Here is a 27,314-nt window from a genome sequence, read left to right on the forward strand (position 1 = left end):
GTCTTCCCCCTCCCAACTTCTGCTACGAGAATACTTGCTGGAAGGACAGTTCGCCCACGCTGCTGTAGTGCAGGCCGACAAGGGATGAGCTGGATTTATTATGGAAATGTTCATTATTTTGCGTTTCTGTGATGATTATGACTTTACATAAATGGCATCAAAGGACATGTTCATTAGACTGGATGCTTCTTTCTTAGCAATTAAAATGTGTTTTTAAAAAAGCTTCTTCACATGCTTCCATTGTCTTCATAACAATATTGTTTGGAGAGTTTTGTGGATAGCCAATATAACATGCCGGGGTGGGAGTGGGCATGTTTTGATAAAAATAAAACTTAATTTGCCCAGTAGCTAGTGCAGGATTGTAATTAGGATCAGCTGGGATTAAGAATAGTTCGGCATGTAACCCTTGTCACTCTGCCAGCTAACTCAGCAGGAGATTAAACCTACTCGTCTTCCCTGAGATGTGGTGTGAGGGGCTGTGGGCAGAGACCACGGAGGTACCATCAGGGCAACCCAACAGGAGCTCCCCTTGGAGGTCTTCTGCAGAAGCTGCCCTGATTCGGTTTGGATCATCCGATACCAGTCAGTAGGACAGAAATCCAAAAGCCTTGCTTGTAAGGGCTCTCAAGGGACAACATATTATCACTGATCAAAATGGGATCAGTGGATGTTTATGAGCATTACTGGAGAAGTGTATTTTTTATGTCTTGTGTTTCCTGGTTGTGAATTAATCATCCAGATCAGAATCAAAGCTTTAGCATGGCACTAATGTTGTAACTGTTCTCCCTTTCCTCGTTTAGAGAACTTTGGCTCAGCTTTATGCCACAAACAGCTCCAGATTTTAGTTTGACTGCCCAAAAGTGTCCTTCAGATCATCTGCCTGACCCGTGCTAGCTATGAAATTTGCTTTGGGATCTTACTTTCTAGGGAGCTTATCAAGAGTGATGATCTGTTATGGGTTTCAGGGTGTGTGTGTGAGCTATGGTTGCATTTCTCTGATCTGATAAAGCTTTAGCTGAGGGGTTTCCATCACTGTCTTTCATTTTCTCTTCCCATATGGTCAATTTAGGTATTTCAGCTGTTTGGGCTTCATGGCCAACCAAGATGACAGCCCGTTTGCACTGCAGTACAGATTCTTGTCTGAATTGTGCAGGTGTAGGTGTTTTTTCTCTCAAGAAGCTTTTGGGACTTTAAATAATTATTTTGTTTCTCTCTTAGGATGATTGAATCTTTGCTGAGAATTCATTTTTATAGCAAATCTTAATGTATGATTGCATTTGATAACACTGCAGTCTTACAAAAAAAGTGCCCCAAACCAAAAAAATCCAATATGGGTAAAGACTTTCTTTAAAAAAGTCGCTGAAATAGAGGAATGCCCCTCTGTTGTTCCCTAGTGGCTGCTGTAAGCAAGAGGGCAGGCTTCTGCTACAGTAATAAACAAGTCTTTGGTTTAATCTTATGCAGTAACAGTTCACGTTTTCAGGGTATCACAGTCTTAAACTACTATTAGCCCATACGGGGAGATCGTGTGTTTATTGTGAACTGGGCATCGCTGAGATAACCAGGTACCCAGAAGGATGCCTTATCCCACCTACTTATGCCTGCGGTGATAAAGTTCATGTTGTATCTTAGCCCAGGTAGTGCCTGTAGATAATTTTGAAGATCATGTTCTGTAACAGTTCGTGGTCTCAGACTTCCACATGTACCACGAGGATTGCATTCAGAATGACCTGGGTCAGAAGAAAACGCACCTGAAGGACAGGAGAGCAGCTTCCTTCCTGAGCATCGCAGTTAGCGTGTGTAAGGAACGGAGCAATGCCATGTGCTGGTAAGGTGGTACTGTTTGTGAAGAGCTCAAAGGGAACTCTGGTGAGTCTAGACAAGAAATGCCCGAATAATCTGTCTCTGTTTTCCTTCATTGGACTAGATAAACTATGCTGATTTCTGGAGGGATTGTTGTGGAAGACGAGTAGGGACTCAGCACGCGTTTGCAGCAGAGCTGCACAAAGAAACCATACTCCCTGCCGGAAAATAATACCCAGCAAAAACCTTCACCACTGCAGCTTTTCTGTGTCGGGTGCTGTTGTTGCAAGGTTTTGCCTATTGCTATCTTTTGTTGAAAAGTTGATTTTCTTGGTTGAGTGGTAAAAACTAATGGGGGCCCAAGAAACAGCTGTAGCTCATAATCTTACTCACAGGTTCCCCTTTGGACAGAAGATCCACAAGCATGAGTGTACAGGCTTTATTTTTAATATTAGAAGAGGGGGGAAAAAAGAGGTAATTAGAAACATTTACACCTTATTCATTAGGTGGGCGTGTGGAGCAGTAATCCAGCGGGAAGAAAGTCTGTGGATGGAGGAGAACATGAAATGGTAGTTTGGAGCAGCAGTGCTTCCTTCAGAAGAGATGTGAGGAAATACGGGCAGAGTATGGGCAGTTATACTGGGGCCACAACAGTTTATTTTGCAAAGAAACAGACCAAACAAAAGTGTGGTGAGTTGATAATGACAAAAAAAATTAAAATCAACGAACTCGGTAGAACTTATACATATTTTATCTGCCCTCCAGCATAAGACTTCTTGTGACAGTTGAAATTTTTTTTCCCGGTAGCTTCAAGTCTTGCAACCATCTTTTTTCCCTTCAGAACAGCAGCCATCCTAAATAATAAAAATCATAAAAAGAAGCAAAACCCTGATCCATACCATGGCATTCTAATACTTAAGTTCTTAAAATTCACATACATATTCTAGCAGGCCAGTCCGGGTCTTTCCTGCCGCGGAACATTTCTCACAGCGCAGATGTCTGTGCATACTATAGTTACAATATATGATGGTCAATTATTCTTCTTTAAAAGAAATTCCCTGAAAGTAATTTATTTCAGAAAAGCTGTCTGAGCACATAGTTTTGCTGCTACTTATGTAGATTCTCTTGCATGTACTCTGGATAGTATAAATGGCATTTTTCTGGGGTGGTTGAGAGCGTGTGTGTGCAAAGGCACAACCATTGAAAAGCAGTAAATGGAGGTTTTGCTGTATTGCTTCCCTGCTTTTTCATGTGTTCATAGCTCTCACCTTCTCGAGAGGGATCAAATTTCAAAATCCATTTTTGGGGAGGGGGAAAATATCACATTCATCTGTTGTGAACAATACTTCACTAAATGCCGTGAAGTAATTAAAGTAATAAAACGTATTGGTGGTTTAACTAGAACATTGTATTTTTACATGGCACTATATAAACACAAATGTGATAGATATACGAACCAATTTTGGAGGAAGCCAACATAACTTTTATATAGAAGCTACAGCACATGTATTCAGTGTACACACTGCTTCATGTATAGCACCGAGTTAGTGAAAATGTATTTTAAATAAACCCCAATATGTGCAAACCCCAGTATGTGCAGTATTTTGCAATGGTTGTGCAGACAGATGTAGCAGTGTGTATACAACTATTTTTTTTTTTTTCTTGTGTGAGATTCAGCTTAAGCATCTTTTAGCAACTCAAGGCATTAATTTCTTCATTCTAGGATCATCCGGTGTTTCTCTTGTGGAGTGCTGTTGATAACTCCACAGTTGTCTTTGGCACTATGTGCAGTTACCCTCTTTCGGGGGGGGGGGGGGGGGGGGTTCCTTTCTGCAAATGACACTATTTTGGGGGATTCTTGGGGATCTTACAAGTAAATCCTTTATTTATTTATTTTAACCTGGAGTTAATTTAAAAGGTCATGCTCTAGTGGGCATAGTGTTTATGTAGGACTTTCCTTTGACCTGTACAGATTTAAGAATAAACTAATCGAAGTACATGCTTTTGGGTTTTGCCACATTAAAATGAGTTGCTAATTTGAATATAGACATTAGAAAAAATTAATTGTAATTAGGCTATTTTATTGACGATGATTTACTCTAGTTGCTTACCTAACCTGGACAAGTTTGAGGGGCTCAGACTTGACAGCCCAGGTCACTGAAGTGGGACCACGGCAATGCCTTGTAGTGTCAGCTGCTGCATAAAGGGAGGTCTACAGTAGGTTCTTCTGGCTCAGAAGACTGTTTAAGAAATGTTTAAACTAAACAAAAGGACTAGTTAGGCATCTTCTTACTGAAGAACATGCTTTATTATGTTTTGTTCAGAATATTATACACATTAAGAAACCAGTTTAAAGATGGTTCTCTGCTGATTAGCCCTTTAAAGTTCTGAAAAGATTTTTGTCTTTTCGAAAGGTAATCAAAATGTAGCTTAAGCTTTGAAATGTTTTTAAAGCAAAACTGGTTCTGTGTTTTTTTTACAGGTGTACCATGTGTTGGAGTGGAGTTGACACCTAGATTATCCTTACTGACAGGATGAAAGATGTATTATCACCCTTTAAACTTCAGGCTGGCTATTGATGTGTGCTCCATTTACAATTAACAAGTATACTTGTCTGTATTCCTGCTATTAGTCATTACGGGTGACATGTAGTTACATCATGGGAACCGAAACATTTCCTTTGAAATAAGAAGTTTTCTTGGAATATAGATGAGTCCTTTTTGGTGGAATGCAGCTCAGTTGCCAGAGGCTAATGCACTTGGTAACTCAGGCACATTACAGGCTGTTTTCTTGCTATTGCTTCGATGTATTTGTGAAAGCCTTTATGTTTCTTTCTGCTGTATAGATTTAACTTTGGTACATGTTTCCTTATTGACTTGATCCATAAAAAGATAAAGGAGAATGGCAGGTGCCTGAGAAGCTCCGTGGCTCTGTTTACTTTAGTGCCTCTTAAGTTCATTTTGTTGCAGCTTCAGACATAGTTCGAAGCTTTCCTTTCAGCTTTGGATGAAAAGGAAAAAGGTGAGTCATGCAGGTAACTGTGCTTGCTCTGTGCAGTTTCTCATAAACATGTTACAGAAGGATCAAAATTATGAAGAGTAAAGCCCTAAGTGACCTGATCTAAATTGGTGTTGCTTTGAGTAGGAGGGGTTGGACCTGCTGAACGCCAGAGGTCCTGGTGTAGATTGCTCTGTGAGCCTCAGTTTCTGAGGTCGAGGACACGCATTCCCAAAGTACTTTACTTAAAAGACAAACAAAAAAACTTTGAGGTTAAAAAAATAATAATAACATGCATTTCTAAATTCTCGTGTATGTGACTCAAGAAGAGGGTAAATGGAGATCTGTTTAAAGAGAACTTCTTTCTTTTTTTGTACCCTAAGTGTTTTTTACTGTTTAAAGCCTTAAATGGAGCTCTAGAAAAGGATTCAGGGATTGATTTGTTCTTGTTCTACTACCAGGAGTAATAAGGAATCTGTAGACTGAACTATGCAGCCAGTCAGTATCCCTCTGTCCTTTAATGGAGATGAATAAATATAATTACTGGCCCGGTAATGCCTGATGTCAATTAAGAAGAAAGGATTGAGTTTGGTTGTGTAACATACTTGAGTGTTCCAGCTAACCTAAATACAAGATGTAGCTATTGGAAAGACTTAATTTTCATTAATTGCTCAAGCAGCTGTGCGACTTAACAAATGCAAGAAGAGTTAGGTATAAAGATGATGCTATTTTTATGTAATACCAGATCGTACTAAAACTGAATGTGCACAAATTATTATTCCTCCTTGTTACCTCCTCCCCTCCAACCCCCCCAAGGAACTGAACACGTAGTAGTATTATACTATGTGTAGAATTTAGGAATAGAAAACAAGTGTATTTTGAAGTGCGCTTTTACCTGGATAGCGGAATTTGCTTATAGCTTAGATTGCTAAAAATATTCAGTTCCTGTTGGGTTGTGAATCAAATGTGTAGGACAGACATTTCTGGAGCCCTTCAGGTGGAAGTCCAGCAAAGTCCACTGCAAGAACAGACTTCTGCACCTAAATGAGTATTTACAGAATCAGACTGTAATCTCCAAGAGCAAGAGTGTGTTGAAAGACAAGCAACTGCCTGGACACTGGGTCTAGTGTGATGCTGCAGAGAGCAGTTACGGATGCAGCCGATAGTGGTGGTCTTTTAGTCCGCTGCTTTTGTACTTGAACCACGTGCGCTGACAGGATCTTGACCCATGTATGGATACTTCAGAAGGCTGCCAAAATCGCTTTGATTCTTTGTTCATAGCTAGCTTTAAAAGTAGTAGCTAATTTGCTTTAAAAGGCTATGGCTAATACTGTCTGTAACGTGTTTCCTGCATAGCAAGCGGTGATGCAAAGGAGGCAGGTACGTGTTCTGTGAAGTGCATGAGGTAATGAGCGTTATGCAAACAGCTCAACTTGCCAGACAACCCAGGGCTGCTGTTTTGTCCATAAATGTCGATGTAGGGATTAAGTGTGGGAGGTCTTATCTCTACAGAATTGAATTCTCCCAGGCAAGCGGTTGGACTGTATCAGTACAGTGATGCAGTTGGATTAGAGAGTATGTTTACTGTATAAGCAGTTTAGTTCCATTAAAAGGATTGGGATTTTTCTGTTGATCCTGGGAGAACAGCAACTTTATCATTATTTGGGGCTATATTATTTACTTGAGATTTTGCCCAGCTTTTTGCCACTAACATCCACAAAGATCATGAAGTGGGTGAGTTTACGTTTTAAGGAGCAGAAGTGGCAGCGTGCTCATGTTTTATAGTCTGAACTACTTCAGTTTTGATTGTTCAATGCTATTTAAATTCAGAAACACCATGAAATGACAATGAAAAAGAAAGGGTTTTATTTGTCAGCATCTGTGTTTAAAGCCTGTGTAAACAGATTAAAGATGTGTATACTCTAACAGAATAAGACAGCACAGAGATACATAGATAACTCTCACTCCCCTCACCTCACACGGCTAATTGCTGCCAGTTGGGCGCTCACAAGCTTTTACCAAGTCTCCCCTGTTTCTTTTCCTTAAGTACAGTTTCCCATTCAGCCTGTGTCCTGATTCAATATATGTGTTTACCTGCAAAGCAGCATGCGTGATGAGGGAAATGGGGGATGATGCTATGCCTGCCTGCTTTTATTCGTGTATACAGTTGCATTCAAATGATCAATGTAGTGCAGGTTGTTAACAGTTTATGGCTAAATTCTTTCACTTTCCTCCACTTTTAACTTCTGCACATTCCTTGTAAGTGCCAGACTCTGTCTTTAACATGCTGCAATATGGGGTGCTGGGAGCCGTAAGAAAAGTCAGTTCAGGAGCAGCTCCTGCCAGTCGCATAAGGCACCTGGATGTGAAATGCCTCCAAAAGCGGGTGGGTTTGTAGTTCTCTGTATATGCACGGGCTGTGGGATTTTTGTCAGTGGAGGAGTTTTGGGCTTTAAGTTTTATTTAAAAAGATATTTCAAATGATCTTACGTGAGCTGCGGTCGGAATTTAAACAAATCTCTGGAAGTCAGAATTAATGCAAAGCCTGACTGATGATCACATGGAGTGTTTTTGCTGGGGTTGGGTATGGATCTGATTTTGATAAAACTAAAACTTACAGTTCTCAAAGACTCAGACTGCCGAGTGCAAGGGAAAGTGAGTTAGGCACAGGGGGGTGCAAACTATTTGATCGTGCTGTCAGTGGGGTGATTAATACTAGCTAATCAGATTTGAGGTCGTATACACAGGCATTCATGCACATACTTGCAAATGAGAAAATAATGTCTTGGACAACAGTGGTGGCAAAAAGGTTGTGTTTCCAGTTTGACACTGTGACAGAAAGGGCTAACGTAGTATATGAGTATGTGTGCAAGACATTCTTAAGTAGGGTGAGAGAGAAGGTGGTTTTTTATGCAAGAGATCGGTGAGGTCAGTATGCTGCGCTGCAGTCAGTGCTGATGTCAGCATTTCAAAAAAGGGGTTGCAAAATTAGGGAAAATACGGAAAGCCACAGCAGGCTGCAGGGTGTAGGGAATGAAGTGTCACACCCTGGAAGATCAGGAGTTCTGGGTGTGAAGGTTATCAGAAAGCGGGGAGCTGACTTAACTGTGCTGTACAATACTTCGATGAAAATATGGGTACTGTAAGGCCACTCAGTCTAATGCAGGGATGTATAACATGCAGCATATAGCACAAACTGAAATGAGAATTGGAAATGGTGAAGAAAGGCACAGTGCTTTAACAGGATGAATAATCATTGACGCGAACTGAATGGAAGTGATTTTTTGGCAGCAGAGGAGCAGATAGCTTCAGTCAAACATAAATGAATGAAAAAATGTGGCTTCAACTCTGCAGGAAGTCAGGCTAGGTCATCTAATGGACCTTCCTGGATTTTAACATGAATCTTATTTTAAGAGATAAATAATTCTCAAGTAGAAAACCAGCAATATGTGTCTATGTATATACATATAAGTGTGTGTATATATCTATAAAAAAAAAAATTATCAGTTGCCTGTGAGGAAAATGCCTGATCTTAATGTGCTAGTTGCATGGGCTGGCTTCTTGCTGAAGACTGCTGTGCCCTCTGTTTCTGAGAGGCTTGAAAATTGCCTCTCAGAAAACAAATATTTATTTGCTTTAGCTTTGCAGTCCTCTATAGTTCTGGGAAAATAAGGTACAGTGTTTCCTAATGTTTCTATTACAATCCGCAAAGCACTTGAGTTATTATGTGTTCTTTCTTTTAAAGAAGCTGGATCTGTGAAAGCCTGAAAAGAATTAGATAATCAGATGAATTTGTACCTGCCTATAAAGCCGAGATACTTTGACATATGATTTGGTCATTATGTATTCAGGTTAAGTTTCCCTCCTTTTGATTTCTGCTCCATCTTTGCTGGAAACCTTTTGAGTTTATTACTGCTGTATCAAATCTTGTTTCATCTTTATGACTAAGCTAAGCTTAAATGTGCATCAGCCTATCTTGAGGCATTTACATTTTTTTCTCTTGACCTTACAGCATTGGCTGACGGCTTACAGCTCTCTGGGCTAATGGGTGATAATGCCCACAGCCCGGGGAGAGGCTTGTACTGTCCTCCTGCCTTCAACACTGCCACCACGTATGGAGCTTTGTCGGGAGCATGAGAAATAAATTGGGACAGTTGGGGTTTTGGTTTTTTGTTCCCACCCCACCCCCCTTTTTCTTTTTCTCTGCTTGTGACCTACTGTGAATTTGGAAATGGGGTACAAAGCTGAAAAACTAGCTCTCCTTTCATTTCATCAAAGACAGTTTTTTGTGCATTCCTAATTTGCTTGCTCATTGAAATTTTCTGATAAGTCAAACTCAAATATAATTAAATTTTCTCATACCTGAAATCTGTAGGTTACTTTAAGACAGGTCATAGTGTTAGGAATTCTTCAGAATTTTTCATCTGCATCTCCAAACAAATAGTAATCTCTTTTTTTTTTTAAAGTCTGAATGCCACCTAAAATAACAGGAGGTTTGAATTCTGCTTATACTTTCACGTGTTTGTGTAATATGCTGCGCATCTTTCTGCATTTCATGAATTTTATACAGTTAGTCTGTCTAGCGTTTTAATAGCTGCCTGCTTGAGGAAGCTAACATGAAAACTTAGTCATAATTTATTTAATCAGCAGAACAGCTGTTTCACTGCAAACTTTCATTAATAAACTTCAAAGTTTGTCTACATAAATAGAATAATTTTAGCACTAACAGGTTTCTCCATAATCTTCTGTATAGCAGTAATTTTTAAAGTGTAATTATTTTACATAATGTAATGCCATGCAAAACTTGGCCTCATTAAATTAAATGCTCAACAGTCTCAGTTTTAAGTTGCCAAACAAAACAAAGATAAGTATAAACAATTTTTTTAGCAGATAATTTACACCCCGTACAGGTAGTGGGGCAGCATGAGGGAAACATAACAGCTAATTAACTAGTGATAGCAAAGGCAGATGAACTGACTGTAAAGTCACTGCTGAGCCTGGTCACAGGCAAGATTACAAACTTTTTTAACAATATAAATCAACACACCAGTGAAATAAATCTGTGCATGTGGTCTTGATTTAGTTTAATCCTAAACTGTTGATTTGGGTTATGTCGATACATTTTCAGGTGAAAACAGCTTGGTTTCACAGCAGTAAATGGCGTGGTGCTGGCAAGCATGTCTGTACCTGCAAAAGGGGAATATCTTCGGAAGGTTATCAGCGAAATTATTCTGGTGAAAAATTGCACCCTATAGCCAATATAGTCATACTGAAAGAAAAGCTAGCTAGGACCTAGGATGAAGAAGAAAAAATGAAAAGTTAGCCAAAAAGTAAGATGGGGTTAAATGGTCCATGTGCAGGACAGCAAGGTGAGAGGGGGCTGCTGAGGTCCTGTCTGCAGAGGGACCACAGTCCCGTGGGTTTCCACTTTAAGATTCAGTCTCGCTTTTAGCATTGAAAGTGGGTTTCCCTGGCGAGGTTCGATCCTGTTCTGAAGTTGTCCTTGTGGCTTCACATCACGCTGTGCCCAAGACGTGCCCGATTCGATGGCGGGTCTGTTGGGGCTGCTGCGCTGGGTCTTCGGTGCTCATGGAGGAGTCCCTGCTCTGCTTGCGGGCAGCGAGGGTTTTCCTCCAGGTCCCTCCATGCGTGTAAATGTATGGAGATCACTTGGAGGAGAAAATGGAAATTACTTAGCCTAACAAAGTTCTCCCAGATGAAATCCTCAGATTAACACTCCTTTCCTTGCCAAGTCCTGCCTGTAACTGCGAACCCAGGTGTGAAGGAGCAGGAGGAGTTTCTGCAGCAGCCACTGAGTCACCCGAGCGGTTTTACCCACAGAAATGCATCTCCGGTTATACGTAGTGATCTTCTGTTATTAATGGGAATGTGAAGTCCCAGCTAACTAACTGTACTGTATGAAAGCAACAGTGTTACCAAAATTGAGGCCCACAGAGGAAAATCTGTACATTGCTGAAATGCTGCTGAACGAGCTTCAGAGCACCCACCAGTCCTTGGATGTTCAGGCATCAGTTGGTAGATCATAATTTCACCTAAAAGACTCCTGCATGTCTGTCAGTCTTCTCTGCAGAAGTGTAGTGCTGTTCTCCAGAGCTTTCTGTATCTGGGGGTGTGACAAGTTATTGGGGCGGCATTGCCAGCTTTTCTCCAGGGAGGGAGGAGGACATTTGGAAAGGAAGCAAATGCAGCGAAACGCGCCATGGCTGATGGTTCTGGCTTGTCCTGTGCTAAGTCTTGTTTCTCATGTGAAAGATCAGGCCGTTTTGGAAATTTGACGGTTCTTTGCCATGTTACACGTATTCTGGTTAAGTAAATTTTCCTTATCAGCTTTCTGCAAAAGAAGTTTGTTCATGATTCCGTGTCCCTGCTGCCTGCTGGAGTGGCACCCCAGCCATGTGATTTCTTGCTTCTCCTGTCTTTTCCTTGCAAAGTTTCCTGACGTTGTAAGGTTTTAGCTAACCTCTGACATGGATTCTGGGTTTGAATTTTGTGCCATCTGCTGTCGTCAGATGCTTGCTTCCGTGGTGGTAAGATACAGGCAGAGTATGTGAAAACAAAGCATCAGACTGTTTTTACCAATTTTTTAATGATTTTTTTTTTCCCCCAAGAAAAGTGTAGAGTTTTTGCCACAAGGCAATTATTTTTTGCTTTCAGTAATTTTAAAACAATTTGCATTTAGGCTATTGATTATTTACCATATAAATAACTTCTTAATTGTTTCTGATTACATTTTCTATCTCTGTAAGAATCTTTATTTGTAGGTTTTTATCTTCTCTCTAATTGAGAAGGGATTTTCTTGTTGCTGTACACATTAAGAGCATTATATGATCAGGGTAAACCTCTGTTTCCGGTAGATGACGGGTTGGTTATTGATCTGTGCTCTATGACTTGCATTTCTTTAAGGAGTGGGTTTCTTACTTCACAAAATGCTCTTTCAAATGGATAGCTTATGTAGCAGAATTTGCTGCAATAGTGATGCAAGATAAGTTCTTTGTTTCTAAAATTGTTTTCTTTCACTCTAGCAGCTTTTTGCCCTGGTCTGTGAATATTTCATTCTCCTTTAAAAATGACGGAGGAGAAGGGAATGTATTCTTACCTTCTAGGATGTGAGTAATCCACAACATCATTTTAATTGGCAAAAAATGTTTACAAGCCATCATGCGTAATGTGCTAGTACTAGATTGATTGTACCTCCTGGTTGATAAATCAAAAAAAAATTACTACAAAGAGCTTCTGTAATTGTATTAATTAGAGAGATTTATGTCTGGTCTCTGCAAAGCAGTTTATGATACTGCATACAACTCGGCAGCAGCTTGCTTAGGCTGGTGCTGCAGTGACAGACTGACGTGGCATCCCTTGGCATGGGCAAACTTGTTCCTGGACAACCAGAGATGATGTACTAATGCTTTGCTATTCCTCCGTTTCCTTTTTTTAGACCCTTTTGTATTGTTCCTAACTAAATTCAGCATTGTGCAATACTTGAGACGAGCCTTTCGTAGTGGTGCAGTGATTGCTGTGTAACTTTAGACTGTGTGGTGTTGTAAAGTGTCATCTAAAATTAATGTAGGAATATCTAGAAATAGTTCAATGGATAGGAAATCTGGTACTAGTACAGAGTGATACTACATCTCTGTGTATTGCTTTTCCTTTTGCATTTTATCTTTTGGGCAGAATTTCTTGAATGCTTAATTTCTTTAAAGGCCTGTCTGTGTTTATTTGTAAATGTGTATGTATATATATTACTACTTGATTAGTATCTGGAACATAATTTTTAGAAATAATTACTCATTCTTCTAACTAAATAGAACTGTTAACCTCTTTTTATATTTTACTGTGTAATTGCCTTAAGGAGGAGATTGAGTGGTATTTATGATCAAAGGCCATAAATTGTGACTGCACACATCTGTGAAGTTTTTTCTGGTGCAGTATAGAGCTACAGGAGCCATAAGAAAGATGATTCCTGAGGATGTTTGGGTTGCATTATTCCTACTTTAGTGCTTAAGCATAACTTCTAAAATTTAGTTATTTGGATTCCAGGAGGTAACAGACTGGAAGAAGGATTTTGGTTGCTTTTGGTGGAAATACCTTTGATAAAAGTTGTAATGTGTTTCTAAAAACATCGGTAGTTCATTCACTGGAAATGGAATAGAAGAATTAATCCAGCTGCAGTATGAGTGCAGAATGCAACAAGAACTGATGATGGAAAATAATACTCAGTGTTACATCTGTTTGAGAAAACAATGAAATGCTAAGAAATACAAGGTTTTCAGATGAGATTTTTTGTTTTCTTTTCCCTTTTGTTTTTCCTTAGTTATCTTATGTAATTTTGCCAGCACGTTCAGACTCAGACAGTAGTTAAATGACTTTCTTCAGTACTAAAAACCACATCATTGTTTGGAGAGTGATAACAGTTTTCATACCAGCCTGTCCAAGTATGTTTAATTGTGACAATACCACGGTGATTATCACATGCACACTTAAAGCTGGAAGACCTCCATTTCAAACTGCATGTTAATTGTGACAAATCCTAGTACAAAAGTGCCGGTACGCTCTGCCAAAAAATCAGTTTCCTGTAGTAAGTCATAGATGAATCAATACGGTTGGCCAAGGTAATGGAATTAAGTACCTGTGGGTAGGCAAAGCGTTGCAGTCCGCAGGTGAAAGCAGGGACTCGCAGTCTGAACGCTGCCGCTGACTGTCGTTGATTTACTCTGTGATCTTGGGAAAATCACCGAGAGGAGCGTTAACAACAGTGCCTCCTTACGCTGTGTGACAAAATTAACATTTTGGTAGCTATGAAACTAATTAAAGGTGTAGGAAGAACACATTGGCCATAGCAGCTCTAACTATAAAATATGGTGTACTAGCGTTATACAAGAAAAAAAGTTTTGAGTTCTAAAAACAAGGTTAACTTAAACCTTTGCCAATACTTGAAATATTTCGGTTGGGATTTTGGTAGGCTGTGCTTGTGCTTTCCTAGGGAGGTGGGACAGCCACTGAGCAGAGCATCTCAGAGGCAACAGCAGGAGCCAGCCTTGTTGTTTGAAGCATTCCCATGCCTGTGTGCAGGTTTGCTTTTTCCATGCAGTTACTGCCTTCTGTCTCCAGGCGCTGTACAGCAGCGGCATATGGGGAGCGTCACCCGCTCGGAGTGGGTACGGTGCTCTGGTTAATTCTCAGGGAAAGAGCTTGGATCGCGTTTAGATTCCCATGGGTTCAGCCAAGGCCAAAATGATATTTTCATTGTGTCGGTTATGGGTTTGGGGGATTTCGGAGCCTTTTTCCTATGCAATAGGGCTTTGAATTCATAATAAATCCCTTTCACTGTTCTCTTTCTGTCATCGTTCAGGGATCACTGAGTGCTAGCAGCAGACTGCCTGTCGTCAGAATAACCTATTTTGAGCTTCAGTCACTTGTACCAATTTCTCAACTAATTTTAGGACAGATGACCACTAAGCCTTTCTAAAAACGCTGTTTGAACGTTTAATTAGAGGAACACACACAAATGCAAAGACAAAATTTGCCCTACAAAATAGGTAACTCTTGTTGTAACTGTTAAGAAAAGCATATGTTGTATATAGTGTTAATTGGTTTTAGTTAATTCAGTCAATTGGAATAATTAGTATATCTGTCATGCTTTTTATTTGAAGCTGAAAATGCTTGTGGTTGCTAAAGGTCCCAGACAGCATTATTAGAGTATCCAAGTATTTCATAATTTACAGATGGAGAGCGAAAGCATGTTGAGTCAGTGATGACAAGGAGGGAATTCAGAAGTCAGTCATCGCTGATCCTCCTCTGCTCTTGTCCCCTTCCCTTGTCTCCAACATGTGTACGCTTCCCCACCAGACACCGAAAGCTCTCGCATGCAGAGCAAAGGGCTTTCCCACCTTGTAACGAGTTTTAAAAAATGAACGACTGTACTGTCTGTAGAGTTGGTCTTTGATCGCCTTTTGAAATATTCTGGTTATTTTTACGTTTTCCTACCTCTCCCCCCCCTCCCCCCCCATATTTATTATTACGTCTATTCTGATTAGAAGGTGTGACAATTCATAACTCATTCTGCTTGTGTGTGCTAACGCCAGATTTAATTCTATGCTAATTCAGTTTGAAAGTAAGACTTCCTTATCCCAAAATATAGGAGACCACATCTTTCAAATGACTAGAATGATATTTTGTTCCGCTGCCAGAAAAGAAACAATTTGTGCTTTAATGTAAATGTTTGTTTTCATATCTTTCTGTTTAACTTTTAGCTCTAGATTATGCCTCATAGGAGCTGCTGGGTTACTGAATAAGGATAATTGAAGCTGTTTCCCTGCCGTGGAAGCTCTTCTGGGCATTGTGCCTGAGGCACATTTATGATGAGTTGGAAAAAGCCTGAGGCACGTTTGGGCAGAGTGGGAGAGAGCCCACGTGCATGTCAGAGCAGCTGGTGAGGTCCATGGGAGGTGGCAAGGCTTGGGGAGAAACTGCTGCTGGGAGGGTGAGAGCAGGGTGCCTGGGAGGGGTATGCTTTCTGCTCCTCCAAGCAGTTATGAAGATGGGTTTCCATTTCACCATGGTTGAAACAACCCAAGGATAGTCACAGCAGTAAGTGAAAAGCTATACTTTGGAGAGGGGGAAGGGGGAAGGGATGGTCCCATCTCTCTTCTCTCTGCACAGGAGCAGGGTTGACACAGTGTCCAGGTGTTAACTACTTCAGAGTGACTTCTCCAACTGGCTGGTTCTGCCCAAATACCTAATGATGGGCATCTTTAACAAAGTTTCTCGTAAGATAACATTCAATAACTCCAAGCTACAAATTCTGGTGTGTTAGATCAAAAATGCCCTGCTATGGGTCAAGCTGCCTACTCAGTCAATAGCAGCAGCAGCAAGGATCAAGGCACGAGTGTTGACATCTTGGCTGAAATGGTTTCTTTCTGTACTGGTTTTCCAGCATGAGTTGTCTGCGCTGCAGATGTTGGAAGTTTGGATTCTAAAGTGTGTTCCTCGGGTCGGAGTTACATTTTTGTTGTGTGATATAATGCTGATTTGCTAATGAAGAACCTGTCATAAGACCCCCTGGGCTTAGAGAAATTGCCTGGGCAGTGGTGGTAGTGGTGCAGTTTGCTTTTAAGAAAGAAAAATTCGGGGGAAAGAAGGTCCAGGTTAACAGTCTGTGGACGCAACATACCTCATTTACCTGTTAACCTCATTTATCTTCTGGGTGTCACATGGTTTGTTAACAAAAGGTCTTCATCTACTGGTCAGAACAAAAATAAAAGTTAGAAGTAAAATGCAAAATGGTGCAGTAATAATATTTTGCTAGATGGTGCTCTGAGTGAGTTATCAGGTCCTCTGATTTTGATAGGGAAGCAGATATTTTGTCCGAAATAAATGTTTTATCATTGACTGTGTTTTCCATCTCCTGTGTATAAAAGGATAAATCTTAATTTTTTTTCCAAAACAATTATCAAAACACTATTTTAAGTATTTGCTCACAAATTCTGAGAAAAATGTATTTTCTATCATCAAATCAATATTATGTCCAATTATTAAACCTATTTATTGTCTTGTGTTGTAAAATAGATAATGCTTACATTTAATCCCACGTCAGTGAAGTTATATCTGACTCTGGTGGTTTGATCAGCTTTCTTCAAGCCATCCGTTGTGGTTCCCCAGCCTTTATTGAGTGGGTGGATAAAATTCCATCTCTTCTATCCATGTTTGTGTTTCCTTACAATGACTTCTGAAGAGGCGAGCGCTTCTTTTTCTCCTCTCTGAAAGTTGTAACCGTGGCTCTTATCTGCTCATCCTGGGTGATTCTGTATTGCCCCCATAGGAGCTTGAAACATAATTTCAGAAAAATAATTATAAGTTGATGCACGTAGATTGCTGCAAATTAGTACCTTTCTGATTCAGTGACAGTAAACATTACATTCAGCTGATTACTTCCTACACTGCCCCATTAACTTTTATGTAGTTTCCAAAAAGACCAGCTTTACATTTATTTAAATGATTAAAATAGTGAACAAGTGAGGCTCCTTCTATCCCTTTTAGTAACTAGATTGAAAGATTGTTCATCAAAACAGTTTTAGGGCCAAGTACTGAGAATTTGAACAGTAAATCTAAACAAAATTACTCAGCTAAAATGCAGTGAACTTGCTTATTTGGCTGAATTTTTAGAAGCACTGATATGATTTAACCCAAATCTTACTGACAGTGAATGGAACTTAGGGAGCCTGAACAAGTCCAATTCTTTTGAAAATTTACTTCACTAATCGAATTTTATATTGAGTTTGCATCCTGTCTTTTTTTTTTGGTTCCTGTTTTTAAACAAATATGCCTTTTTTCAGAAGAATCGTCACGGTATATATTTGATCTACCTAGGGATGTCTACATTAGAGAAATTAAGAGTGATGGTGAATTTTAAGTTTTATTCTATCTAAAAGATCATGGCTGTTTCAGACTTCTTTTAATAAAAAGGTAATGAATAAAAGTAAAAAGAAGTCACTGAAATCTTCAGTGTGAAGATGCATGCTTCCAATATACATTTTTGAACAACCAGTCTTGAGATTCTGAATTGAGTCGGGGTAGGCTGGCTTCTGGGTGATCTTTTGTGTTCACCTTGACTATTCAGAGTCCCCGTACGTCTGCTTTTGCCCTTTCTCACAGCCATTTGGACAAATTAAAGAATGATGTTTTCCCTACAGATCGCTTTCTCCTCTTGAGATTGTTTCTTAATGAGCTTGGATACAATATACATACTGAGGGTAGCTGGCCTTTGTTTATAAATTTAGATAATGTACTTATTAATGCCATTTTAAAGTGCACACATTTTTATAGTTATGGATAAAATCTGTAATGTAATTTCATACGCTTTAATGGAATAACCAAGCCAGTATGTGTACTTGTATTCTGGTCTTTAGGTGTATTAACAAAGTGGCAATAATACTAGGTTTCTGCATTCCATCATGCCCTGTTACAGCCATGACTCCAGAAATAATTTGTTCATAATTTTGAACATTTTATGATATTCAATGTTTTCAAACCATGGACTCACTTGGAGTCAGTGCATACCTTATGTCAGTACCGACTCCTCATTTGCTTATTGCTCCTATGTCTAGTGGGACTATATTTAACATATAATGAAGTAAAACCCCTTATCTGTATTAAATGTATATTAATTTTCCACTTTAGCTAAAGTATTTCAGAACACAGCCTGGCATTTCCATGTTCTTAAATACTAACATTTTGTTTGCAAAAAAGGAAGAAAGTCTTTTGCTAGCCCATGGATTAACTATTACCAAATGCAGCATTATATTTATGAAAACATTTCTGTGACTTCCATCTCCCATTGCTTTGCATAATAAACTGTACACAGCTGAAAAGCTTTTATTGTTTTGTTGGGTGTTTTCTTCTTTTTTTTTGTGTCAGGGCAGTGATGTAATTGAGGTGGGCTCTTTCCTTTTTGACATTTCGAAATTTCACTGCTTAGCTTACCTCTGAAAAATACCTGCTTTTGGTGTGTGCTCTCGGCCACTGAATGAAGATCTGTTCATCTGGTATGTGTAAAAGTCTAGGAATTAGAATTAGTTTAAATACCATTATCTTGAACATTAATTGCAGAAAAATAATTCTACACATAAATGTGTATGTCTTTTATGATTTGTGTGAATTATAAGAGTTGTTCATAAGAGATTCAACATGTTGGAAAATGGTCGGAGCTCTTTTTTAACGATACGACGATGAATAACCCAGGTCTGTCCTATAGTTCCATCAGTAAAAATCTTCCACCCTCAATACCCACAACCACACACCCCCACGCACCCCAGCACTCCCACTGGGGAGTTGTTTTGGTGGGGGTGGATGCTTTATTCTGTTAGTACATTAATGCAGTTCTTAGTAGTTTTTATCATAATTTTTATAATAGTACTAATTTTAACACAATAATAATTTTTATATTTGTTTTCTGAAGCAGAAGACCCCCTCACAAACTAAATAATCAGGAAGAATTGTTGATTAAAATGACTCTTTTAAGTACCAGACTCAGTCCACTCTCCCCTCTTGCTCCGTTTGGGTACGTTTTGCCTCTTTCCAGGCACGGATCACCCCTCGGAGAGCAGCAGGCAGTTGCGTTTGGCACATGTCCTTCCTTAGCCTGGCTGGAATCCATCGGGATTGCTGAGAGCAAGATTTGCAACTGCCTCTCCTACGCTGGGCTGAGCCGCTGCAGGCTCCGGGGACGGGACCCAGCGCTCCCTCCCGCAGCAGCCGTGCCGTGAGGTCCTGGGACCGCTCCGGCTGCCGTCACCGCACACTTGATCCGGCGTGCTTTCACCCCCTGTGGCAGGTTTTTTTTTGTTTTTGGTTTTTGGGTTTTGGTTTTTTTGCCTGTGTCTGTTTTGGGAGCACGATGGCAGTTGGGAGCCACATCGCCTTACGTTGTGCCGTGCACAAGGCAGACCTTTCCTTCCGCAGGGATGCCAGGCTGGACTGGAATCAGATCAGTTTCTAACTGCTGGACTGGCTTTGTGTGAGTCTTCTGTGTTTTCCAAATGATACGATGCAGATTTAAAGTATTGATTTATAAGCTATTATAGCGGAGTGCGCTCTGTCAGTTGCCATTAGAGCAACGGCACATCTAATGCAGTCAGTTCTTGCAGCAGATTTCCCAGCATGCGTAAAGCAGGCTGACCCACCCTTTTATTTTTCTGCGTTAAAAATTGCTTTGTCAGATAACGGAACTGGGAAGACGTTTAGTCACGTTGTGTGTTTTAGATGCTGTTCTAATTAAATAGGGGAACGGGAATATTGGGCTGCTGGCACTTTATTTTATTTAAAACTTGTTGTCTTTGCCTTTAATGTGAGCACCTGGCAGCGAGGTGATGCTGAAGGTGCTGTGTTACTTGCTGACATCAATCAGATCGTGTTGTTGCAGATGCACCTTGCTCGTATTTGCAGACCGGTCTTACTAATTGCGATGCAGTGCTTTGTGCAGAGGATTTAGTAGGATTGCTGAAACCCTTGGGATTTTCTTTTCCCTTCGTGAGCAGTCCGTTCAAAGAATACACTTGTTCGGTGTATTGGGGAGGATTTGTTGTGTCAGTGGTTTTAAATGGAGAACTGGTAGAATTGGGGGGGAAGAGACAAGCGGGCGAGGAAGAACGGGGAGCAGGCATTTCTCAGACCCATTTATAGTAGGAGAGACTGCTTTTCTGAAGCTTTTACTAAACATGATTGTTGAGATTACTTAATCTCTTTGTAATTGAGAGAAAGAATTAGTAGCTATTACTATTTGCTGTATGCTTGCCACATAATCAGCCACTCGGACGGCCCTCTTTGGATTTCTGACCCCGGTTTCTGTCTAACATCTCAGTTGGAGGGATGTTAGATGCTGATGAGACAGCATCTTTCTGAAATTAAACTAATGTGTAAATCTTAATGGACTTTCTTAACACTTAGATACTTAAAAATAAAAAATCACAAAAGTTTTCCTCCCTCTCATTGCTAGATACAAGAGAATATGGATTACTGAGCCAATATTTTACTATGTCGCTCGCTTCCCTTGTGGCATTTGCAAAAAATAACTGTTTTCTGTTTCTCATGACAACTTCTCTAGAAGCTCCTTAACCAGGTTTATCTCGGTCTGTTCTGATCTTTATTTTAAATTAACACAGATATCTGTGTTTTCTAGCAATGATTTCACAACTGATTTACTTTTGGTGACCTCCTTCAGATGTTGCATCTGAGGCTTTGTCAATAACTGTGGTGTTTCACCATGCTGACAATTGTTACAGCAACTGAGTTGATTGCACTTCCATGAGTGATACTGTCTGCAAACTATTGTGCAAATAGTAGGTCATGCCTATAAATAATAGGTATTGCTAAAGCAAATACTAACAACTACCTAAAATCATGCGTAAATAAAATAACTAACACTATTGTTGGAATGACAGAGTCCTGATATGCACACAGAGGTGAACACTATCAAGACTGTAAACTTGAGCACTCGAAGTTCGAAAACGTGAGAATTAATGTTCCCTTAGCAACAGTAATTTGCCCCTTTTTTTTGCATGTATATTAAGATAACTCTTTAATTATGTATGGTATTGTTCCCTGGTAACCTTGCTCCTCCACTGCAGGGAATGGAGTGAGCTCAAAATTTTGATCTGTAGCAAAGAGAGGAAAGAATTAAATAGTTCAATCGTTCAACTCTTAACTGCGGGCTGTTCCTTATCTTCCTGCAGTCCTCTGCCTTTTCGCCACACATTTTAAATTCTGCAGGTACCAGCCTTCTCCACTACCTGGCGTTGATTTGTTTGTATTTTTTTATATTTTATTGCAAGTATTCATCATTTTGCAATTCCTGCCTGTGAGGGAGAAGGTGCCGCTCTGCCCTGGAGGATCCGTCCTGCCTGGATCTGCCTGCGGGAGGCTCCATGTTTTCTGCTGCTTTTACTTGAATATACAGGGCACGGCAGATGGGAAGGGTCGGTGGTCCACAGGGTAGAGGGTAGAGGGCTTCCCGAAACAGCCCCATGCCTGTCAGGCTGCCTTATGTTAATGCAGTGAACCTGTGGTTTTATTTATGCACATTAAGTGTGCATGCACATGCACTTCTGTACATTTGTGAGAGGGACAGCTTTACACCGGCTATGCTTGTTCTCAAAATATTCCTCATTAAAAGCCACTGAATGGTTTTGAGAATGCCCATTAGATTATGCTGTGTTTCACCCAAGCTACAGCTTTTACTGCAGCTGCACCAAATGCAGCAGCAACGGGTGAGTGCAATTGCATGCTGACTAAAGACATAATATATGCTGAGTCATCAGATTTCTTTTTTCCTTTCCCAGCCTCCTAAATTGATTTGGGAAGTTAATTTACTGTGATCTTTGTCTCCCCCTTAATATATTGTGTAACTTGCAAACTACCGGAGAAATCCATCCCAGGCTCTGAATCCTGTGCAGCGGTTCCTCTTCTCAAACCTAATGGCTTTGGCAACGAGTTGTCACCATTTTGCATCCCACTGTTGAGTGTTGAAGAGCGTTAGAGAGCGGGACCACTGGGCCTGCAGGCCATCAGCTCTGCTACCTTGGTTAATGCTTGTTCGCAAAGCGCGAGTACTGGTTTTGTTACATCCAAGTGACTGTACAGGAGAGATCTTGTCCTTCCAAGTGATCTTAAATAGATTAATTCCTATTTAAGCATGAAGTATTCCAGCAGTACTGCCACTGGTGGGTTGGTATTGTATCTCTTTAAGGTCCCATCATGTATTTTGTAAATTTACTGCACTTAGAAAATACCTGCTTCACTTCAGTAGGGAAGCTGACTTCCGAGAGACCCAAACCTGCTCGTTTGGGGCTAAAAGCTAACAGTTTTTTCTTTTAAAATAAAGAACATGCTTGTCTCTTAGATTTATTCAATTGTAGAAAATCCAAGTAGGATTTAGATTTCTGGTAAAGCTACTGGGTAAAAGCCTTCTGTCTTCCAAACAGCAGCTTGATTTTCCTTCCTGGCAAAAACGGTGTCAAGGAAAAACTGTGTTGCTCCTGTTAATGGGGGAGCCAAATTTTGAAAGAGCTGCAAACCAGTTGTGATAAAATGCAGGTTGATGCTTTGGTACTCTGGTTTCCCTGTTGCACCTCATGTCGTAAAAGCAAGAGATGCTTTCCTGTTCTCAGTCTCCAGTCCAACACCGGGTGATGGTGGCTCTTGTTGCTGAGAGCAGTTACAGGTCCCCAGAGAATGATGTTTTATTTTTCACTAATCTTCTGAATGTGGGGGGTAGGGGAATGGTGCTAGGTCAAGTTTGTCTGAAACAAACAGGTCTGAAGCAGGTGGGAATGTAAACCCAGCTGGGTGAGGAGGGAGGAACTTCGGAGATCTGAGGGAGTGGGAATGATGCAGGAGGGCAACGTGTGTTTTTAAAAGAGCCCAGTTATATGGGGGGAAAAAAAAAATTGGAGTGAGCATGGGTTCATACTTGGTCTGTTCCTTCCTCTCCAGAATTCATCCCACCCAGCAACTGGAGAGGTCAGGCATCCCTTACTAGGCTCTTACGTTTTAAGCCCAGTTTAGTCCTTAAAGTCCTTTTTTCCTAACTTTCAAAACTCTTCCATCTGTGTCAGGCATATATTAGAGTTTTTGGGTATTATGTAGCTCTTTGAGGTGAATTAGAATAAGGGCATTTTAAAGTTAATTTAGAACATCTGTTTATGGTAGTGGAACTGTATTATTAACGTAATGAAATATCAGCTGCCTTTGGTGTTCAAAAGTACTTAACTGAAATGAGAGCTAAGCTGTTGTCTAAATCTTATTGCAAAGCACTATGGAAAAAGTTATTCTGTGAATTGAAGAAAAACTTACAGACCAGATTCGTGTCACCAAACATTCCTTCGTTTTACCATAGTTTTAAAAACAAACATTGCATTAGATTTTGAAGTCTTATTTCAGAGGTTTTTTTAAATGTAATTGAACCCAACTGTGTTGTATCTTCCTGTCCATGGGGACCTCCTGGGTTATTCTCATGGCAGGGGCCGTGTGGTCCATCTCTGCCACGTGACCGGACCTTTGCATGCGTGATCTCCTGCGAGGTCGCATCCTGCAGCATCTCCTCCGTTAGAGTCCACCTCCATCAAAACCAGTCCAGCCTCTTGCCAGCTCCATACCAGTGGGAAAGGTTTGCCAGGACCCGCCTGTGGATTAGCTGGGCTGCCCTGGCAAGGTGTTCATTTAGCGTCACTCACAATAACTATGCAAAAGAAAATAAATATTGAGTTTGTCTTTTGATGATGATTATGTGGCTTTTGATAAATACAGGGTTTTACTCCTGGTTTTAATACTGTGACTTTCTGTTTGTAACCCTTGTCTTTTGAAACTTCCAATCCTTATAATTATCTTGCATTGTGTATTTATGTTTGGAACTCAAAGGTTTTTTGTTTTCTTCATGACTTAGAGGTTGTCCATGTGGGCTCGTAGCTGTGGGCCTTTAGGCATGATGATTATATCTATGCAAAGCAGTGTTCAAAACCAACATTGGGTATTACAAGTAAAACTACAGAGACAGTGATCTATTAATATTCTTTTATGCCAGCTGGACTGTAGAAAGACTCAGTGTAACTAACCCCAAGCAGGTATCTCCAGACTAATAAGGGCTCCTTGAATAGGTCAAAATTGCAGTCATATTTGCAATGTCACATCCTTCTTGCAACCAGAATAGAAAAGTGAACAGGGAAAATGTTGTGGTCTGTGGCCTCCTTGATGCCTGGCAGTTGTGATGGCTCATTGGGGCATGAGCAGTTGACATAAAATAAAGGATTTCTAGGTTGCTTTAGCTGGATTTCGGAGGCTGACCTTTATGTGCAGCTGTTGTATGAGCAGGGAAGAATGCAAAGGTGACAGAAAATTGCATTGCTGGCACCCATTCAAGGTGCCTGAACATTGCTTCAGGGAAACTGAGAGCTGGAAGTGTTTTGCCAAGGGAAGAGGAAACAGAAAACCTCTCCATGGCCTGGGCTGTGCTCCTGCTTTTTTCGGGGGTGGGGGTGGACTTACATTTTTGGTCACCGTACCAGTTCTGCTGTTGTGCTCCAATACACAACTTACCTTTCAAGCCAGACTAACAGATGTAACTCATGTAATATGAGTTGATAAAGTTGAATTACTTTATGGCATAACAGGCCTGTCCAACAAGTAACTCTGGGGATATATAGATATACATAGATACAAACATATCAGAGTGCAGCTGCTTTTAGTATAATCAAAAAGTATAAATGCTAAAATTGACTATTGAGTTTTTAAACAGCTCTTTAAGAATTCAGTTATTTCAAAACTATTTTTAAAGATTCTAAAAGCTTCCCCTTCCCCTGCCATAAGATGGAATAACTGCTGAAATACATCCTGCATTTTAAATGCCTGGTTTTGCTTTTTCACAATCTGCATAGCTAGACTTCTTTTTGCTGTCAGCTGGCATAAACCCTGTGTACTCAAGCATCTATATTGATGTGCATATCTATTGTTTCTAATCTGGTCAGTTGATCAATGAAGGCCAGCATGTAATTAATTGTATAATATTGTACACAATGTCCCACTCTACATTTATCCAGATGGATTTGTTATTTGTTAACTATAGCTGCTTTCCTAAACAGTTTCAAGAGGATATAATGCGAGTGGTTTTGTTCTTCCCAGCCTTCCCGTTTTTTAGCTGACAAATAATTTTAAAGGGAAACAATTTCAAAGAATATTCTTTTGGGTTTTTTTTTTTCTTTTTTCTGGATCTCTTTCTTCAAATGCTTAATATTTTTTATATTTTGATATAATGGTCCAAAGTGAAGGAACTGATTGAAGATGCACAATTTGGTTACTATTTCATTCAAATGTCTGTGGGGTCAGTAGGAGAAATTAAAAGCCTACTTATATCCTGAGGACCTCACAGATTTCATTTGCAGTGAGCTGGGGAGAAACTGGAAGGAACAGCAAAGGAGTCAGCCAGCAGTTTGCCCCAGTTTCAGTCTGCAAGAGGGACCTTTTGTTCTGCTATTCCTACAAGATAGGTGATGGTACTCAAGGAAAAGTTGCATCTGCCTGACCTGTCCACTATGATGTTCTACTTCTGCTGTTTTGGTTCTCATGCAGATGGAGGGAACGAGGAGCCACCAGACCGAAGACAGGCAAGTGTAGACTCCCGTCAGAGCCGATCTGGGCAAGGTAAACGTTAGTGTTGTTCTGCCTCAGTGACTCGTTTCTCATTTGTTCACCTTTTATATATACATGTTGTGTTTTTCATAAGACTCTGTAATCTGGTGGAGTTTTGTAGCCATGGTTATTATCCACATAGCTACAAATTTACTAATATTCACAAAACAAACTATCTTTGTATAGTTTGAAGGAGTTTAGACTAATTCATGACACAGCGCAGGCGTACCTGTAGAGTGTATGGCATCTCCATTTTGCAGACGAGGGGACAGAGCTTTATGCAAGGGCGGTTGTTGGAGCTGGTGGTGTAAGAAGTCTTCAGCACATACCGGTGCAAATCAACAGGCCACTCAGCGACCGCTTGCCTTCCCCCCGATTGCAAAGGGGAGAAGCCGGCAAGTTCTCAATAACCAGGTTATCCTTGCCCCCAAACCCCGTGATGTGATAGAGAGGGGACCTGTGCGTTCCTGCCTGGAGCTGAACAGCCCCGTGTTATGTCTTTTGCTTTGTTTTGTTTTATCCTACGGGAACAGGGCAAAAGGTCCTAGAGAGAGAGTATTAAAAATAGTTTTTGTATTGTTTAAATAATGATTCTACAAACTCTTTTGTTCAGTATCCATCATTCACAATAGGCTTGGTGGTTAAAACCACCACTAGAGCTGTGTAATGGGGATTTCTGTCACTGACAGCAGCAGCTCTTAGATCTGTGCTGGCTTATGTGTCCTTTGAAGTAGCTTACTTAAAGTTTTAAGCATTTGCTCATTTGTGAGGGTTGTGAAAATGCTGGTATTTTCACACAGCTCTTGAGACTAAGAAGCATTTTTTGGAAGCAAGGCTCTAGTAGGTACTATGTGCGTTGACTTATTTTCTCTTTGGGATTGCAGCAGTAATTTTCCTTTCATTTAGGTTCAAGTCTGTTGTTGTCATGGTGTCCTAATGAATTATTATGGAGACATTTTCTCCAGAGCATTGTTCTTTTTTGGCAGTATTCCAGTGTTGCCCAGGCAAAATTATTGCAAGTGATTGAAGCCTGCGATCAGAATTAGGGGGATCGGAATTTAGAGTTAAAACCCTGAAGCCATGTGAAACGTGAACAGCTGAAACTGCTCTATTAACATAGAATCTTTTTATTACTATTTTAAAATTTATTATTTTAAATTTTCTTACTTGAAAATAGAAGAGTTAAAATAAAATTAGGAAGGAACAAGGGAATTTATAACTGCACATACCCCATGATAGCTTGCATACAAGTAGCATTTTTGTGCTTTGAGACTACAGAATGAATGGTTGCTCTTTTCCAGACACTGTTAGCTCAGATAAAGTTGCTGTTGTGTTACTTCTGCAGGCTAAGCCTTGCCCGCTTTCTCTGCCGTTAGTCCCTGTGATGTCCTTTCATTTGTCTGGGTTTTGTCCGTTGGTTTGTTGTTACAAGATACAGCAGCTCAGATGCAGCTGCTGATGGGAGTTGCCTGCTGGGTTTCCGTACGCTCATTTCAGACACTCTGTTCTCTCAGGTTACATTTCAGCCTATTTATTCAGCATCTCGGCTGCTGTGGAAAAGGACCAGTTTTGGGCAGAGGATATGGGGCTTTTTTTGCAAATACTTGCCAAAGAATGACCAACCTGTATCTGTTTGCCTCAGTGAGTATGACTCCAGGAATTGCAGTAGCTAGCAAGAAGTTTCAGTATGAGAGGGAGTAGAGGGGGAAACAGGTAAAAAAATACTTCCAACTTCTTGGAGAAAGAAGCTTCTGCGCCAAGTATTTCCATTTGGATCAATGGAGGCAATTGTAGATGCAGGCTTTCTATGGTGTGGAATA

The 27,314-nt window shown here is 40.3% G+C and overlaps 1 protein-coding gene across 1 annotated transcript in view; it reads left to right on the forward strand.

Moving 5' to 3' along the window:
* The window catches only part of TANC2 (tetratricopeptide repeat, ankyrin repeat and coiled-coil containing 2), a 253,232-nt gene that overhangs the window by 69,138 nt on the left and 156,780 nt on the right, over nt 1-27,314 (forward strand). The window contains 1 exon segment of the mRNA XM_050911874.1: nt 25,435-25,506. Within this exon segment, the coding sequence (XP_050767831.1) occupies nt 25,435-25,506 (72 nt within the window).

This window comes from Gymnogyps californianus, chromosome 28, assembly GCF_018139145.2.
Source record: "Gymnogyps californianus isolate 813 chromosome 28, ASM1813914v2, whole genome shotgun sequence".
Classification (NCBI taxonomy): domain Eukaryota; kingdom Metazoa; phylum Chordata; class Aves; order Accipitriformes; family Cathartidae; genus Gymnogyps; species Gymnogyps californianus.